This window comes from Populus euphratica, unplaced genomic scaffold, assembly GCF_000495115.2.
Source record: "Populus euphratica unplaced genomic scaffold, PopEup_1.0 scaffold99.1, whole genome shotgun sequence".
Taxonomy (NCBI): Eukaryota; Viridiplantae; Streptophyta; class Magnoliopsida; order Malpighiales; family Salicaceae; genus Populus; species Populus euphratica.
This window is the reverse complement of record NW_011499902.1, coordinates 162,747-176,632: the sequence shown is the minus strand read 5'-3', so window position 1 is coordinate 176,632 and position 13,886 is coordinate 162,747. Positions and strand designations below refer to the sequence as shown.

General features: G+C 32.9%; 1 protein-coding gene across 4 annotated transcripts; it reads right to left on the bottom strand.

The window, feature by feature from the left end:
- Positions 1–1,211: 1,211 nt before the first annotated feature.
- LOC105132983 (Flavodoxin family protein) lies at positions 1,212–9,430 on the bottom strand. 4 transcript variants are annotated; one of them, XM_011036739.1, is made up of 12 exons: positions 9,127–9,430; positions 8,651–8,728; positions 8,450–8,554; positions 7,242–7,333; positions 6,819–7,003; positions 5,914–6,011; positions 5,311–5,385; positions 5,076–5,186; positions 4,179–4,313; positions 3,141–3,260; positions 2,412–2,634; positions 1,212–2,330 (listed from the first exon to the last, which is right to left on the bottom strand). In XM_011036739.1, exons 1-12 carry the CDS (start codon positions 9,265–9,267, stop codon positions 1,801–1,803), a joined length of 1,893 nt encoding a protein of 630 aa, XP_011035041.1. In that variant the 5' UTR covers positions 9,268–9,430; the 3' UTR covers positions 1,212–1,800. The 4 variants fall into 4 exon arrangements, with proteins under 4 accessions (XP_011035041.1, XP_011035042.1, XP_011035043.1 ...); XM_011036740.1 differs by having other exon boundaries at positions 2,418–2,634; positions 9,127–9,426; XM_011036741.1 differs by having other exon boundaries at positions 8,651–8,679; positions 9,127–9,213.
- Positions 9,431–13,886: the final 4,456 nt, after the last annotated feature.

Here is a 13,886-nt window from a genome sequence, read left to right as displayed (position 1 = left end):
ACTATGATAATAAAAATAAAAATATATATGATAATATAGTTAAATTATCAAATAAGTAATTAAATATAAATAATCAAACAACTAAAATTGTATCATACTTTCTTTTTAATAAATTTGGTGGGGGTTTAAATTTCTAAAGTAAGGTCGGTTAATATGAAAATATATACTAGAAGGATATTGTGGATAATGAACTAGAATATTTAGATTAGAAGTAATTGAAATAATAGGGTTAGATTGAATACTAATCGTCATGTTGTCATGTTGAGCTAACTTTCAAAAAAATATATATATATATATATATATATATATATATATATATATATATAGGAAATCTACATGATGCTAATATTTACAATCATTTTTTTATAAGAACATCATTCATCAATTTATTAATTGATTTGTTGATTGCTACATGAAAACTCCATCTCAAACTATTCAATTTCAAATCATATGGATTTTTCGTGTTATGCTATTGCTATTTTCTTTATAAATTATATTATACTTCATCATTCTTTCATAGATTTTAAAAATAATGTAAGAAATTGTCTATTCTATTTTTATTAGCATTTCTTTTAAAAAATAATAGTTAGATATGAAGGATATTATTTTCAGTTTTTGTTAACATAACTTGACCAAATCTACTCAAAATTTAGAGCAAAATGCAATCTAAGAATGTTATAATAATAAAATAGTTTATAAGAGAGAAAAATTCATATATCACAAAATTCATCAAGACAAAATCTCTTGAACAAATATTTTTTTAAAATAATAATTTTAGTGTAATTTCTTGAGTACATTGGGAGGTTAATGTATTACTAGTTAATTAACACAACGAAAAAAACAAAAAAAAACACCAACTCACTTGGAAAGCCATTAAAAATGTCATATGGATTTCTCTAAAATAGCGTATGCTCCAATATCCTCACCATACCAATTTTAATATCTTAAGCTATCTTATGATTGTAAGGAATACTCACAATTTAAAATAATTCTAAACTTAGCACCCATAATTCACCATGATTTTCAGGTTTTGTTTCTCTTTGTTAACTTCCTCTTGATTCTCTTAATTTTGTTGTTCATGCTGTAAACTCTTTCCAAAACATCTTGAATCAATTTACATTCAGATAATTCACAACTCCATGATCAATCTCATCATCACAATCCTTCGTACCAAACTTAACAAGGACAGAAATTTGTAAATAGCCAAAAAGAGACTTAAATCTTCATTTCATTGGGTGTGACTCCGATTTATGCCCAACCTTCTTTCAGAAAAGACATTGGTGGAGGTAAGTTGTTTAGAACATTGTCACACCATGTTGGCCAACCTCAATTTATATTGAAGCAATACTTGGAAAGCAATCAAAAACAAAGAACTCACCCTGGATGCTCTTATAATCCAAGTTCAGATTCAAAAGGAAGCTCCTTCGTTGCCCGTCATAGAAATGGAAATGGAATACAGGGGGAGAATATAGAGCATTAATTTGCTGCTATTTGGTTGTAAACTAACGTGTAATCTATTTGGCCCTGAAATTCAGCAAGTTTTGACTTCCAAAGTTGAAGCTGACGACTCAACTGTATTATGTAATATTCAAAACAATTTCAAATCCCATTATTTGATGGATATAGTAATTGGGGCAGGTTTAAGTCCCCATGGATAAAAATTACCCTTACAAATGCTGTGTCTTGGACTAATATCCTCTTACCATCAATTTGAGGTCCCCAGTACTCTCACACAAACTAGAAGCTAGTTTAGTTCCTTGCAGTGGGGAATTGTCCCATGATGCAAGAACCCAGCAGGGGTCAAGACCATGCTTCGACATGGTATCTACCATCCTTTTCCAATCTCCTAAGCTGCAAAACAGCAGTTTCCCTCGAAACTCCAGCCTCTTTGGATATAATTTCCTCCAAGGCTGACATTACATCTGAAGGCATTTTGGTTGATGAACCAGAGACATATATTGAAGCTCCCTCCACTAACAAATTCCAAACCCTCTGGCTCTGTTCCCGCATCTTATGCTGCACATAAACTTTTTGTGGTTGATCTCTTGAGAAGGCTACATAAAGCCCTCCACCCCTTGCTACGGATAGTGGTCCACCGTTTTCTGCATGAGACAACCAAAAATCCTTGTACAAGAAGTCATTCTCCTGATTTCGACAACCAAAGAAGAACATAATAGGAGCAGCTGAGCCGGACACGTCTTGTATGGCTCTTTCCTCTACAAATCCACGAAAAGGAGCACAGCCTGTACCAGGCCCAACGAGTACAAGGGGAATTGATAGTGGTGGAGGAGGAAGGGAGCCTTTGCCAAACCATGCTGGAATATATGCACCTGCTCATTCAAATAAATGTTACCGTGTAAAAGGTGACATGGGTCGCTCAATTGGAAAGTTTCAGTTGCATTTTAGCATACCCATACCATCTTGTGGATCAAGTCCAGCTAGCCATGTAGAGCAGAGACCAGCTCGCTTCCTCTTAAAGGGAGTTGTCCATGAAACTACATTCACAGTCAAGTGCACTTGATTAGGGTGAGCTGAAGGGGAAGAAGAAATGGAGAAAGCCCTTGTTTTCAATGGAGGAACCAGCTGCACCAGCCACTCAAATGGCATTTGCACAGAAGGGAAATCTTCCAGTACCTATATTGAAAAGACACAATCAAGTCTTTGCAAGGAGCCACTAAACAATCCTAACATGTAAAAGTGGAGCAGCTCAACTCTGATAAACTATTTAAAATGCTGGAGCTTCTCCTACATCCTTTGTGAGAGGACAAACCTAGCATTGTAAAAGGTCAAAGTTCCTATTACCGTTAACCTAGTAATTGACAAATTAAGAAAAAGAGGTGTGTCCTATTTGCATAGCTTAATTTACATGCTACAGTTGTTATCTTCGCACAAAAGCCCACACACAGAGTGTAGATAATTATTCAGTTTTGTTGACTTCAAGTATATTCCTGGAGTAGTATTACATTCAATAGAATCACATCACAGTAAGATCTAAAAGAGAAACTTAATTTAAGTGTGTGAGGTTTTATTTCAGCAAAATAAACTGATAACATATACCAACATTGTGAAGAAATGAATGTCAACAAAAGATGCTCAACAAATAATGCACAATGCACCATCAATTATGTGCAATAACTCACCTCTAGAACAGTTCTTCGTTCCTTCTGGTTGTACTGGTAAAGATCATCTCTTCCTTCAGGAGAGGCAAAGTATTGAAGTCTCTCCTTTTCATGTTCGGCTGTTGCAAAATAACTCATAACCTGAATGAGAAAAGGGTTGTCAGTATAAGACGACAGAATAGCACAGGCTAGTGGCAACACCACAACAATCAAAACTGAGCTAGCAGGGAGCATGAATATAAGATTCGATTAGCAAAAATACATGACTTTCTTACTTTCTTTCCTTCAATTGAAAGGAAAAAAATCCAATTACAAAGCTTCAACCTTAATTTCCATTAGAACCATTGATTAGGGGAAACCGGCAATGCTAGTTGGAAAATCAGAAATTGTAAGTTGCCTCACTTTATTATACAAGTTGGCAAAGACCAGAGCATAGTGAAGCTGAAAAACTAAAACTCCCAATCTTATCAACATCTATGGTAAATTGCTTCTAATACAATAGAATAAGATAAAAAAAAACAAAGAAATATTTTAATAGATCAAACATTTCTATACCACATCTAGACATAGGTTATTACACGAGAAAGTTCTGAAAATAATGTAGCTATTGAATGGGGATGAACTACTTTGTGTTGAAACATATGAAAAAGGTGCCGCCATCAAATCTATTTCTCCTTATCATTACTGTTATGAAATGTCAATGTAAGATAGTTTTAATTATTCATGTAAGAAAAATAGAGTAATTCAAATTTACATGTGCACGAAAAGTACAATAATAGTTGGGCACCAATTTTGAATTTACCAATATCATTTTCCAAAATACATCTTTTCTTCCATTTTCTAAAGAAAGAACCAAAAGTGCAATCCTAAATAGCCTCTTCCTGTTTAATTCATTTTCCGAGATAATTTTTTCTCTGGCTCAAATGTGATGAGCAGGAGAAAAAGAAGAAATGGAATATAGAGAAGGATTGGAGGAGCAAGTAAAAACAGCATGTTACATAAGATGGCATCTTTTGTTTGCTTGAAGATAGAAGAACAAAAAACATACAACATCCTTGCCTCAAAGAAATAACGCCTAGGGGAAGCTGATGCAATATCCATGGTCAATTCCACGAAAGTTTTCAATTTTATAGGGACTTTGTAGTCATTGCCTTCAGCATCACAATGACGACTCTCCATCCCTATAGGATGCACCTGAAACAAAATGCATTGCCCATTATTTAGGATAAAGAGTGCGACAGCTATATCAAAGGTGCAAAGTATGACTTGTGCATCCCCCATAAGCAAGTCAGGGGAAATATGATAAGTAATGAAGTGGTTGATAACAAACAGAATGAAAAAAAGATTTCAGCTTGCAAGTGTTCAGCTCAAACATGCCATAAAGGTTAAGGACTATTCTATTTTGAACTACTGATTTATCAATCTAAAGGTGCACCAAGAATAATATATTAAAAATTCAATATAGGCTGGAAAATGAAGATGTAATGAACATTAAATGAAAAGTAGGTACTGTTTATGATGCTACAACTGATGATAGTTATTTCTCACATTGTTTAAGTTTCAATACATGACAAACACCTAACATATTTCCAGTTGAGTATGTGACTGTGAAAGCTGAGAATATGTCTACATTGCTGGATAAAGCAATGTGCTGAAGGTAAGCCATTGATGAAGTACCTCTCCAATCCAGTGAGCCAGGGATATGACTTGATTTCAAACTGTTCACTTGTGGCTTGCTTCCTCTTATATGATATTCTAATACCAAGATGCATTAAGAATGCAGGCTACTAAGCCTACAAACTACAATTTTTTTATGTTCATGGAATAAACATAATTTAAAAAATCACTTTCACAAGGACTGCATCTATTTCAGCAACTGAGAAAAGATCCCCAGTGAAGTCCTTGATGCAAGGGCAACAAATAAAGGAAGTCTCTGCCAACAAGGGAATGACTTACAGTGATGAGAGATTCAGGATTCAAATTACAACACTGAAGGAAAGCATCCACTGCAGCAGGATCTTGACCAGGAAGAACTTCCAGGACATCACCAACTCTATATTCAATTATCTGTGCAGAGGGTAGAGCACACATAAAAGACACCAAATTGAACTCATTTGATATCACATTATAATTGAGGTGCTTTGGAATACAAAATCATGTGTACTCAATCAGAACAAAACAGAGAACTTACAGATGAAACAAACTCAAATTCAAAATGGCGCACATCTTTTCCACAGCCAGCTCTACACAATGGTTGATTCTTGATCTACACAAGTAAGGATAAATGAACAGAGAAATAAAGAAGATGCAAAGATGATACAAAGATTGGCCAGGCAATTACTCAAGAGAAAGAGAGGAGATTAGTTCTTTTCGATACTGCTTATCGTTTCAAAATAACCTTCTCAATAGGATGAGAAGGTAATAGGTCAAATCTCCATATGGCTAATTAAATCAATTAGAGAAAGAACACTACAGATACAAGTGTCCAGAAACAGACGAAGTAGAGGATGAGAATACTAAAGCCTTCAGCTTTTGAACTACAAAATATACACGGATTCTGCCATCAACAGAGGCTAACTAAAATGTTGGCCAGCAGCCCCTGCTAATAGCAAGAAGCTCCCAACAATTACACAAGTTCTCATGCATGATATAGCTACATGACTTTCTGTATAGAAATTGGAGTTTCAAGTATCAGATGGGAGGATTATCACAAGGAATTTTATTACAAATTGGTTTGCGTTAAGAGCCAGATGATTTGGTGTTTCAGGTTATGATGACAAGCATTTAAGCTTACCATTTTAAGAAAGCAGTCAGGAATATTCTTGATATGAGAAACTTTTCCAGGAGACATGGACCGAGCTCTACCAGTTTGCATCAGCACATGATCAAGACCTGATATGACCATAAGGCATAAAAACACAAGTGAAAAAACCTAATTCTGCAAATTAATTTATTAAAAAAATTGTAAGCAACAAGGCTACATTTTCCAATTTCCAAGTTAAACTGGGTAGGCAGAACAAAGTGTAAAACTGCACAATTTAATTAGCAAATACAATCATTTCATTTTCATTGATAAAGGGAATAAAATGCATGTTTAGTAATATTTATCTTTGATGTTTGTATGGACAGAGCATTGACTATCTGGGCTTCAGTTATATTACATCAGTCATCACATATTCTAGCCATGGTTTCTAACATGTACAAACTCGATTTCCAACTCCTACATGACATGAATGAGATGGTCAACCATAAATAAAACAAATGGTTAAGGCAGTAATGCCAATAGCCATTGCACTAGCAAGGTGGTAGACACGCATCGCACAAAAGAAGTATCCCAACCTCAAACCCTGCAACAGCCATATTTATTGACATAGAAAACATGGTTGTACCCTGCAATAACTAGGCTGAAAAAACCAGCAAACTCACACACATATATTAACCAAAACATGTTTTTTTTTCCTTTTCTACATTCACAGAATCTCCACCAGATATTTTCCAACTCATCACACAGAAATGTGCATAAACCCCCACTAAAGAGAATAATGCATTCAGAGAATACCTTGGCCCTTGCAATGGAATGGCATTCAATCACAAGAATATATAACAAGAAACCATATCCAAAATGTAGAAGCATTAAACAAAGACAATTGGTAATTGTAATAGCTAAAAAGAAAATGCATAGCCAAACACCTGAATTACCTGGAGCAGAAGATGATTGTAAGTCGACCTCGTCAATTTCATGATATGTTATTTGAAATTTAGGTTGATTGATGAGTTTTGTATCTGATATCACAAAATCTGGACCATTTGGGAAGAATTTAGGGTTAATCTGATACAGCATGTTCCACAAGGATGACATCCAAGGATCCAAAGCACCTTCATACCTAAAAACAAAACCTCGCATATTAGATATCTTAATTTCATCTCAATTCAACATCATTCTTTATTTAGGAGAAAAACAAATGCATTGTTCACAACAAAGGATGAAAACAGGAGAAATTGTCGTTGTAGGTGATGCTAGTTTCTATCCATTAATGTTGTAACATCTAACTAATCAGGAAGAATAAACTGTTCATTGTGCTAACAAAGCCTAAATCCTTTTCTATTGTGATGTAATCATACCCTGAAGGATGCTGATCATCTCCTAAACCTCTTTCAACAACAGCTGTTGCCCCAAGATCTGAAATTCTTCTGTCAAGCTTCTTTGCCACAAACTGCAGCCATAGCATGCAATACAGATCTGTGATAAAAAATTACAGGAAAAAAGAAACTTGTTTCCTCATGGGTTATTGAATGGAGGATTACAAGAATGATACTGCCTTATGATTCTATAGAGTACAATCCTAGTAATTTGAGCAAATGATAGGTTATCTAATTAGAGGCACCTCCTAACAATAACAAGGGCTGGAAGGTCTAAAAATAAAGGAACCTCAAAGTGAGCCATTCATTAGAAATCAAAGTTCTTATCTTTCACAATTTAAGCTGCAATGGAATACACAGACACACAGACACTTAGTAATTGACCCTTCAGAATTTAACAGATACATCATTACTGCATGATATAAGTCCTAAAGGACTTCAACATATTTCAAAAAAGTCAAGATATAGTGAAAAAACAATGACAGATAAACTCAATATCCAAGTTGACTTTCAGTAAACAGGGAAAAGAGTGAAATAATGAATGTAACTCTCAGAAATTGCAGTCACTTTTTCATAAATCAAAAAATGCCAAAGAAATGAACCGCCAGATTCATCTATAAAAGATGGGGTCTTTAAATATAATTCATAAAGCAATGTCATTTGAACTATGTTTCTCAACATACACTATTTTTGATCCCTAGTTGAGGTGGGGGATCAAAAGGGTGTGAATTGGAAGAAAAGTTAACGACCACACAGAATGTGCATTCAACATTCCGGAAGATTACCTTGGTCCACTGTTACTACAAGCATTATGCAGCCTATATTAAATATAAGAACTACTTTTGTTGGAATGTATATTTTCAACATTCATCCTAACCACATGCATACAGGCCCTGATTTCCAAATGCTGTGAACTGTTACACATTCCCCTACATAGAAACATAGTAGAGGAACCTTGAAAAAGATGTGAATACTTGTAGAACTAGAACAGTTATCAGTAATCTTTCAATCATTCGAAAACCAAATCTTCTAGCCTGCATGATATGATAAGGACTCAAGTGCCTAACAGAATCAATGAAATCATACTGCACAAAAGACATTAATATATCTAAACAGAAGATGCACATCATTCTTTTGTAGAGAAAATAACATTACTTATCAAATATTAAACAAAAGTTACAAGAAATTACATTATATTTCTGGTAGCCAGAATCACCCAATCCGAAAACAGCATAATGAACTCCTTCCAGCCAATTCTTAGCAATATTTCTCTGCAGAAGATACTTCCAAAACGACTACAGACACATATTGAAACGAAGAATTAGGAACAGAGACCTTCAAGCCTCTTTACCAAACAGATAAATAAAATTCTAAAGAAAATTTCAATCAACCTTCATGGAATCTGGTGTATCTCCTTGACCTGTGGTGGAAACAACAAAAATTACATTGTCCTCGTGAGGTAAAGAACTCTGAAACAGTAAAAATTAAAATTCTGGTAAGCATTTCTCCCAAGCCATCAGTGAAAATTAGGCAAACTGGAAGAACTCCTTTAAGGACAAAAAAATCCAAATACTAAATTACTAAAAAAAATCCAGTTATACTTCTTTCACTTTCCTTCATTTTCTCTATATAAAAAATCTGAAATTCAGAGTAAAATCGTTCTACCATTTCAAAAACGCATAAGAAAATTTCCTTTCACTTTCCTACAAACAAACACAAAATCAGAGATTGACTGGAAACTTTCCATTATTTTTCAAGCATAGTTTCAAACTTTCTAGGAAACAAAAAATTCAAATTTTCTCATACTTTCTCGTATTTTCTCTGCGACCAAAAAAATTCCTTTTTTAAAAAAAAGAAAGAAACTTACAGCATCAAAATCGTCGATAGAGCGAACAGAGGCGGCGCAGCCTCGTCGCTCGGCTTCGCGGCCAATACGCTCCGCCGCATCCAAAGCGTTTCCGGTTTGAGAAGCGTATAGTATCAGTAGCTTTGCTGGTTCCTTTACCATCACTATAAAACTCAACAATCAATTACTGTGAAGGAAAAACCAAATTAATTTATGCTTGTGGAATCTGAGGAGCTGAAGAGAAAGGAAAGGATGAGGGTATCATTGTTGGCCGCGTTGGACCCAGTTTTCAATTTGTATATGGATCTTGTACCCTGGCCCAAATGATGGATTTATGGGTGAGATTTCTTAGGTTACTAAAACCTTGAAATCTCTAAATTAAATTCAATTTAAATATATGTTTGTAATTGTTTTAAGTATCAAAAATTAAATAAAAATTAATTTTTAAAAAATATAAAAATAAATTGGATATTGACTCTTCTAATTTACATAGAAATTTTATATTAAGACTAGATTTTTCAAAATATTCATAATTTCAATTTATTTTTTTTTGAGAAACCTCTTAAAAAATAAGATAAATGTAATAAGAGCAATATAAGAAATAAAATAAATAGAATTCCATATCTTACAAATATGTGAATTAACTTATTTATTAATTAAATTCAAATTAAACACTATAATTATATTTAATTATAGTATAGAATCGATTCTAAATAACTAATAAATATTTTTATAAATGAAAAAGGTATATAATTTTTTTCTTTTATGATAAGGGTGTTTTAGCGTTAGTTTTATGTTTTATGGTTGCAGTTAGTATTGTACCTTTTGATTAGTACTTAAAAATGCATTCTCATTAAGAATTTATGTCATCATATTGCACCTAAAGTATCATTAAATTCCCTAATAAAAGCATGTTTTATATTAGCAAGTCTAAAAATATAATATACCTTTAATTCATGGTAAATGTTCATCCTAAATGCAGGTCTATCACATAAATAAAAGGATTGATTGATGAGTTTAAGGATTGAAATTGAAAGGATAAAAAGAAGGCCAAACTTAGCAAAGTGTTGCTGATGCATTCCAAACTCGAACACCGTTCAATAATTTGATCATATCTGGAGCTGTAGATATCAGATTTAGGTCCATTTTATATCAATGGAAAGGTAAGACATAGACCTACAACTTTCATATGAAGTCAAAGACTCAGTTCTGCCGTTTTCAAGCCCAAATCTTAGCAACAACGAAGACGTCGGAAGCTGTCCTGCAGCTCAAGCACTATTCGGTTTTTGGCTCATATCTTGAGTTCTAGAAGTCCAAATGAGCTCTGGTTTTTTTTTATGGAAAGCTGAGACAATTGCCCACAGATTCCACAATTCAGTTGGCTATAATTCTGATGTGAGCAATGACGTTTTGGCCAGCCAACAATATCAATAATCAGCCCACAATATCAAAAAACCAGCAGCCATTAATGTCAAAAACCAGCCACCAAATCAATGGATGCCCACCAATTCTTCAATCAATCAATAGTTCTGAAACTTAGCCTATAAAAGGAGGCATTGTCCATGTATTTAGTCATATTAATTTTCAGATCAAAGTTATCTTCTTGCTTTCTCTCTACATCTTTGTAATGTTCAAGTTTTCTTTTATGCTATAGTAATCTCTTGTTTATGCTCTTTCATTTCCTTTCCTATACTTAGTTAGCTTATATTATGTTTATGTTCTTATATTGTTTATTTGTGTTTTTCTCCTTCTTAATGTTTAGCTAAGTTAATTATGTCAAGGTGAAAAGGTTTCTCTAATGGTGTTAGAATAGGTATAATATAAATTCAACATGAGCTTTAAATGTTTATATCCAAGAAAGATTGTTATTAACATGTTTTATCTTTTTATCTTACTAATTCTTAATACCTTGCTTATTAAATGTTTAATTTAGATTTGTGTTGTATAATATTTGGTACATCAAATGCTTGATCCTTCATAGTTTTCGGCTGACATCGTTATTATGATAGGAACTTGATTTGTTGTTAACATAAACTAGCAACATGAATGCTTGATGATATTTATAAGTATGGTATTACTTATATAAGATAATTAATATGATCATGTTAGTAATTTATAATGAGCTAATAACGAGAAATCATCCGATTAGAACCTCCTTTGTGTGTGGTTTCTAGTTGAGTAATAAAAAGAGTTTATATTATATTTATTTGAAATACCATTAGTGAATCCTATAACCTTGACATATGTTTTGTTATTGTTTAATCCTTATATCAATATCACATCCCAAAACTTTCTTTAACTCCTTTTCTGTTATTATTCTCTTTAAATCTTTTTCTTTATTTGTAATTTATATAATTCACCTCCCTGTGGTTCGACCCCGGTCTTGCCGGGTTATTTTACTTTGACACTCCTGCACTTGGGATAAGACATCAACTCTTTGATCGTGTCACCTTTGTTCTCAATCAACTAGTGAAAATACATCGTAGGAGTAAAGAAAAGTTTTATTTAATTTCTTAGATACCCATCAAAATGGGATGGAATAAATGCAAGAATGTGAACTATAAAGGTGCACATTTCAATTTTTTAAAGGTTTTTGTAGTTTGATAATAGAGCTTAGCAAGTGTTGTATTTCTACATTAGAATTTTGGATAGTTTTAAGGAATGATCCGATGAAAAATCTTGGTTTGGTATGGGGAAGGGCTACATTTACCAACATATATATATATATATATATATATATATATATATATAGTATTGTCCAATATTTATAATAAAATATATTGTTTTTCTAGTTTTTAGAATTGCACCTATATGGGCTTTAATATACAACTTTAAACACCATATAATTAAATATGTATCTGGGCTTCTAATGATATAAAGGAAAAATAGTTAAGATTAATAATTTAATTTATTTTCACATGTATAATAAAAAATATAATTAAATTTAATTACAATATTTAATATTGTATTCTAGACATGTAGAATTAAATTTAATTTTACTTGTAATCTGGTTATACACAGGCTTAAAAGATTTTAAATTCAAATATCATCTTTGTAAAAAAAAATAACTTCCAAATTATAACATATGCCTAGTGAAATTTTGTTTCAATTGGTAGGCCAATAAGATTTGCACGAACCGTTAAAAAAATATCCCAAGTTTTTAGTTTGAGTTAGACAAAGTTTAAGCTTTTTATTTTATTTTATTCTTTGTTGTTGTTTTGCACTTTTGCTCATTCAGAGTTGTTACAATTTATTTTATTGAAATAAGACTAATTAGTTTCCTGAGTTGAAGTTAATTTGTTAAACTTAACTTTATTTATTGGAACGTTAATAATGAATACAAAATAATAATTTTTTTACAAATACTTGTGATTTAGCTTTCACATAAAGAAAGTAAGTATTCATCAAAATTGTTTCTATTACTTGATTGGGACTTATCGTTGGTATCAAAGCATGATTACAATGACATCCAATAAAAAAAGGAATGAGGCTTTGAAGGTTGAACTCGTTGAAGTTCAAGATGGAATGTAGTGATTGAAGTTAGGTGTAACTAATAAGTTGCGCTATTTGGAGAAAATCATCAACAAGCTATTAAAAGTTTTTCTTTTAACTATAGAAGTCTTTAGCAACAACAACCATGGATGAGATGAATCTTTCCATTTGTATTAAGAAGGGATGATGGCAATAGACAGATTTTCTTTTTCAATATGGCAAAGTTGGTATTTCTAAAATACTCTAGAGAAGTCTCTAGCAACAACAACCATGGATGAGATGGATCTTTCCATTCACATCAAGAGGAAATGATGATAATAGATAGATTTTCTCTTTCAATATGGTGAAGTTGGCATTTTCAAAATACTATAGAGAAGATCCAACTAAATGGCTTAGCAGAATAGCTCAATTCTTTGAATTTCAAGGCGCAACTGATAATCAGAAGGCATCTCTAGCATCTTTTCACCTTGAAGAGGAAGTTAATCATTGGAGGTAATAGATGCGTCGAACCTACCAAGAGGAAGGTTGTTTGGTGACCTGAAAGTTCTTTAAAAAGGAATTATTAGCTCATTTTCAACCTACAGATTGTGAAGATTTTGATGAAGCTCTATTTAGAGTTCATCAAATTGGATCCCTTCATGATTACCAAAAAGAGTTTGATAGGCTAGGCAATCAAGTTCATGGTTGGACATAAAAGGCTCTCATTAGCACTTTCATATAAGCATTGAAATTTGAGATCCTCGATGGAATTTGAATATTCAAGCCCAAAACATTAAAGGAAACCATTAGCCTAAAACGAATGGGGGATGAACAAATTGCCAAAACAAAAAGGTTCACACAACCTTCGTTGCTGAAATGTGTACCTATCACTATTACTCTAGTGAATTGTTCTACCCCAACAGCAACACCCAGAAGATTGAGTTGGGATGAAATGCAGAAATAGAGAGCACAAAGGCTTTGTTACAATTGCAATGACAAATTCACCCTAAGACACAAGTGCCAACAACCTCAATTACTCATTCTTAAATGCCAAACCACAGAATATAAGATGGAAGGCAAATAGTTGCAAATGACAGATATTTTAAGAGATCAAACTGAACTAGAAATCTTAGTACATACACTAATCGACAAGAAAACCCTACAAACCATATGAGTAGTAGCTACTATTGGGTCTTAAAACATGATCGTGTTGATTGACATTGATAAACTCAAAAAAAATTGAGTGAGAAAATAGCCAGATTACTTTGACTTCTATCGGTACTAACAAAATCATTTGTTATCTACATAAC